Here is a 4,949-nt window from a genome sequence, read left to right on the forward strand (position 1 = left end):
GCTCAGAGTACCCAAACTCTCCACCCCTGCTGCCCACCCCGCCAAGAAATGAGCCACTGGTAGTTGAGGTGCAGGTGGGTTTTCCTATCCAGATGCCTCTTTGTTGTCCCATTTTTGAAGATTATTGGATCTGCTATAAAAGTGAGTCTAAAATCACAATTCTGTGTTCCCTTTAAGAGTAGTCTTTGAAACATTGGCAAGAAGGTCATGACTAGCGGCATTTTTACAGTCTCCAGCTGCCCTCTCAGAAGAGGAATAGATAGGAGGTTGGCCACATTTGTAGGATGTGTTTGAAGATAATGTAACCTACTTTTAAAAAAAATATCACAGGGATTTAATGTGCAAAATGGCAGTTGTACCAGATTGGCATACTTTGTATCCTCACACACAAAACTCCACGCATTTAAGACCCCACTCTTCACCATGTAGAGTGTATTCAAGGAGTGGTTCCCAAACTATGTTCAGCCCTTCTTCATGTGAGTATTCCTGAGCAAATGATACTAACAGTAGATATCATTATGTATGTTTAGTATGTACTAGACTCTGTACAAAGACCTCACATGACATTTAATCCTCACAGTAAAGCTGTGAGATAAATTCTGTTATTGTCCCAGTTTTCTTTATGGGGAATCTGAGATACAGGTTTATCAAGCTACTTGCCCAAAAGTTGCATAGCTTTTAGGTAGCAGGGTTGAGATTTGTACCCAGACAGTGTGATTCCAGGATCCATGGAATTAACTACTATGTTATCTAGTATACTGCCTCACTCCTCAGTTTTTTCTTAATTAATAGACTATATTTTTCGAGTAGGTTTTTTTTTTTTTTTTTTTTGCCGTACTGTGTGGCTTGTGGGATCTTAGTTCCCTGACCAGGGATAGACCCTGGGCCACGGCAGTGAGAGTGCCGAGTTCTAACCACTGTACTGCCAGGGAACTCCCTGAGTAGTTTTAGGTTTACAGAAAAACTGAGCTAAAGTACAGAGAATTCCCATACACCTCTTCACTCCCCATCCCCAGTTTCCCTTATTACCAGCATTGGCACTAGTGTGGTACATTCATTAGAATTGATGAGCCATTATTGACACATTATTAGAGTTCACACTCTTTGTGTTGTACGTTCTTTGGGTTTTGATAAAACGTATGATGACATGTGTCTACTGTTACTGCTTCAAACAGAGTAGTTTCACTGCCCTAAGAATCCTCTGTACTCTGCCTATTCATCCCTCCCCGCCACAGTCTCAGGCAACCATTGGTCTTCTTACTGTCTCCGTAGTTTTGCCTTTTTCAGAATGTCATTTAGTTGGAATCATACAGTCCATAGCATTTTCACATTGGCTTCTTTCACTTAGCAATATACACTTAAGGCTCCTTCATGTCTTTTCATGATGTGATAGTTCATTTCTTTTTTTCTCTGAATAATATTCTCTTGTATGGATGTAAAAACAGTTTATTCACTACTGAAGGACATCTTGGTTGCTCCCATGCCTTGGCAATTATGAATAAAGCTGCTGTAGACATTTGCGTGCAGATTTTTGTGTGGACGTAAAGTTTTAACTTATTTGGATCACTCAGTTTTAAAGCAATAAAATTTGACATTATAATTTCCCCAAAATGTGTCTTTTCATTTGTTCATTCCTCCCTCCCTCCCTTCCTTCACAAACATTTTCTGAGCCCTAATAAGTGACAAGAACTGTCACAGGGACGGAGGATAAAGCGACGGGTCCGGTAGAGGGTCTGCCCTGGAGGATCCCACAGTCTTGAGAGGGAGAGGAGGAATTCCAGCAGAACAATACCAGTGCCGGTCCAGAAGCACGTACAAAGCGCTATGAGTGCACAGCCTGAGGAACTGGAAGGACTCAGTGGGACGTAGTGAGAGGATGGACCGGGAGAAAGGCATTCTAGTCAGAAGTCACGCTTGCCACCTGTGCTCACCTGCATCAGTGAGAGGCCACAGGCATCTACCAGAGAGACTATTTCAGGTAGGCCATGCATCTGTCCAAATCTCAGGAAAGAGGGGAGAATGGATGTTGAGGGATAACTGGCAATTTCCAACACACTTATCATCCATAATAAATCTTCCAGCCCAATAGCTCCACGCCTAGAGTATACTTTGGATGTATCTTAGTTTAACTAGCTTTCTGACAATGCAAAGAAGAATGGAGCGAAGTGGGATTACTGGATTAAAGGGCATCCACACTCTTAAGGCTCGTGAGCACCACCAAATTGCCTTTTGGAAGCTTGTACTGCACGTCCCCACAAGTAATATTTACAAGTACTTGTTTCTGAATATCCTAACACAGAATATTATCTCTTACATTTTGTCCATTTGATATGCATAAACAATATTCTGTTGTGATTTTTGTTTGTTTGTTTGTTTTTTGTAGTACGTGGGCCTCTCACTGTTGTGGCCTCTCCCGTTGCGGAGCACAGGCTGCGGACGCGCAGGCTCAGTGGCCGTGGCTCACGGGCCCAGCCGCTCCGCGGCATGGGGGATCTTCCCGGACTGGGGCACGAACCCATGTCTCCTGCATCGGCACGCGGACTCTCAACCACCGTGCCACCAGGGAAGCCCTTCTGTTGTGATTTTAATCTGCATTTCTCTAATGGTGAGGTTAACTTTGATTGTCAAGTTCATCAGGTTTATGTCTTTCTTTTGTCAGCTGCCTGTTCATGTCCTTTGCCCATTTACCCATTGTGGGTTGGTCTTTTTAGTTATTTGTATGAGCTCTCTGTATTAAAAATATTAATCCTTTATCTGCCTTATGTGCCATCAGTATCTTTTTTCATTTGTCATTTGCCTTTTATTTATGTTTTTTTTAAAGTACTGAATTATTTTTTTCTTTTCTAAATAAAAATTATATATATAGAAACAAATATATTTAAATAAAAATTATATACATACATGTGTAATGTCTCCTAGCACCCCTTTTCTCTCCCGAGTTGGTCACCATTAAGTGTTTGGCTGGCCTGTCTCTCATACACGTCATACATGCACACACACGTGTAGATATGTACTTATATGACTCATATTAAAGAAAGCACAATTCATGGGTGAATCTGTGAGCCACAGATGTTAGACACCCTGTTTCCTTTTAAGATGTTTTTTGCTTTATGTTTATGTTTCAGTTTGAATAATTTCTGTTGACCTGACTTTCTATTCACTAGTCCTTTCTTCTACTGTGTACAGTTCTGCTGTTAAACAAATTAAATGAGCTCTTCGCTTTGATACTGTATTTTTAATTTCTAGCTTTTTCATGTGCTTTAAAAAAATAGTTTCCACTTCTCTGCTGAAATTCCCTAGTGTTCAGCATTTTGTCAGTTTTCCCTTAATCTCTTTAACATATTTGTCATTCTTGGATTAAATACCTGATCGTTTCTACATCTGTTCTCTCTGTGGGTCTTCCATGATTCTTTTTTGCTCTTGATCAGATCACCTTTTCTTTGTTTACTTGTCCTGCAATTTTAAAAGGATTTAACACCAGACATTTGTGTAAAAAAGAGTAGAGACAGAAGTAAATCATATTTACCACCAGAAAAAGGAGTGCCCCTTCTGCTCAGGCTGCTGGTGAGGTGGGCTGGCTCAGTTTAATTTCTCAGTTGAGCTGTGTCTGGATTTGGTTGCGGTTTTGGTTAGATTCACGTGACCCCTTGTTTCAAATGCTTCCCTTCAACAGGCCTTGCGATCTGAGACTCCAGCCATCTCTGCTTCAGAGTCCAGCTGCCAGCTTGGCATCCTGTGGCGGGCTCTCTGCTTTCCAGCCCTCCTGCCACTTTTGGAGGGTTTCTGGGGAGCTCTCTTTGTCCTCCAGCTCAGCTGCTAGCTTCGTGCACCTTAGGAGGTCGCCCTCCGCCCTGCTGCCCTGCCTGCAGTTGCAGTGGGCTGCTGAGGTGCACTCGGTGAGGGCCCCGTATGCTTCAGAGGGGTTTGCCGCTGGTCTGTACTCAGGCACGGTGAGCAGCTGCCTGACACTGAGGGAAGACCCTGCATCCCTCGGGGCATATCACACAGCTCTCCTGCCTCACTCCCAGCTTTGGGGTGCTTCCTGTGCAACGTGTGAAGGCCCACGAGGACGGGTGCAGACTCGCTCTGTGACTGAGGCTCTGGGGATGCAAATCCACGGGATCGGTCCACGTGGCTACTAAGCAATCGCTTGTTTTCTCCATGCCCCTGGGTAGAGTGAATCTGCTTCTCTTCCCAAGACTCCGCAAGGGTGAAAGGAGTCATGGGTGTTTTCTCTGTGAGGAGTGGCTGGTCCTTTCTGGAGTTTAGTTTATTTGTCCCCTCAGTTCTTTGGTGGGTTTCAAACCCCTCTCTTTTTTTAGCTTATCCTACTTGTTCTCATTGCCAGGGTCAGAATGACAATCTGCTGTGACTTTCTGTATCCTAAACGGATGGAGAAAATTTTGTCAAATTCCCCTCCAGAAAGATCATATCAGTTAGTACTCTCCCACCAGCAGGTTGTGCAAGTTTGGCTACAGCTTTCATTTTAAATTCCAGAAGTTGCATTAGGCTTGTGAAATAAAAAGTCTGCCCTCAAGTAAACTCAAATAGTTTCAAAGCAATATTTCTGATACTTCAAAATTAGAATCATTGATTGCCAAGATGGGGCTGCTTGGAAAGCAACTGGAGAATGCACATGAAAATTCTGAAAAAAGATTTCAAGATGGAGACATAAAGACATAAAGGGGTCCCTCTGTGACGCTGGGTTCAGGAGGAGGAATTCCAGGCTGGGTGGGCAGAGGGAGATATACTCTTCACCAGCTGATGTGGAGCCCTGCAGCTCCGCCACGTGAATCAGCTGCTTCTGAGGTTTGAAGCGGCAGTCAGAAACTCAGAGGGATGCCGGCAGCCAGTCCTGCACATTGAGCATCCTTGGAGTTCTTGTGGGAGATTTAAGACCCTTCTCCCCCAGGCTCTGTGCCCAGCCCTCTTCTGCCTGCCTGTCTTTC

The 4,949-nt window shown here is 43.7% G+C and overlaps 1 protein-coding gene across 1 annotated transcript in view; it reads left to right on the forward strand.

Annotated features, from left to right (window-relative positions):
- The first annotated feature begins 337 nt into the window (after positions 1–337).
- Positions 338–4,949, forward strand: part of EFCAB6 (EF-hand calcium binding domain 6) — a 234,631-nt gene continuing 230,019 nt past the window's right edge. The window contains 1 exon segment of the mRNA XM_007454091.1: positions 338–476. Coding sequence (XP_007454153.1) covers positions 338–476 — 139 coding nt within the window.

This window comes from Lipotes vexillifer, unplaced genomic scaffold (genome assembly GCF_000442215.2).
Source record: "Lipotes vexillifer unplaced genomic scaffold, Lipotes_vexillifer_v1.1 scaffold382, whole genome shotgun sequence".
NCBI classification, from domain to species: Eukaryota; Metazoa; Chordata; class Mammalia; order Artiodactyla; family Lipotidae; genus Lipotes; species Lipotes vexillifer.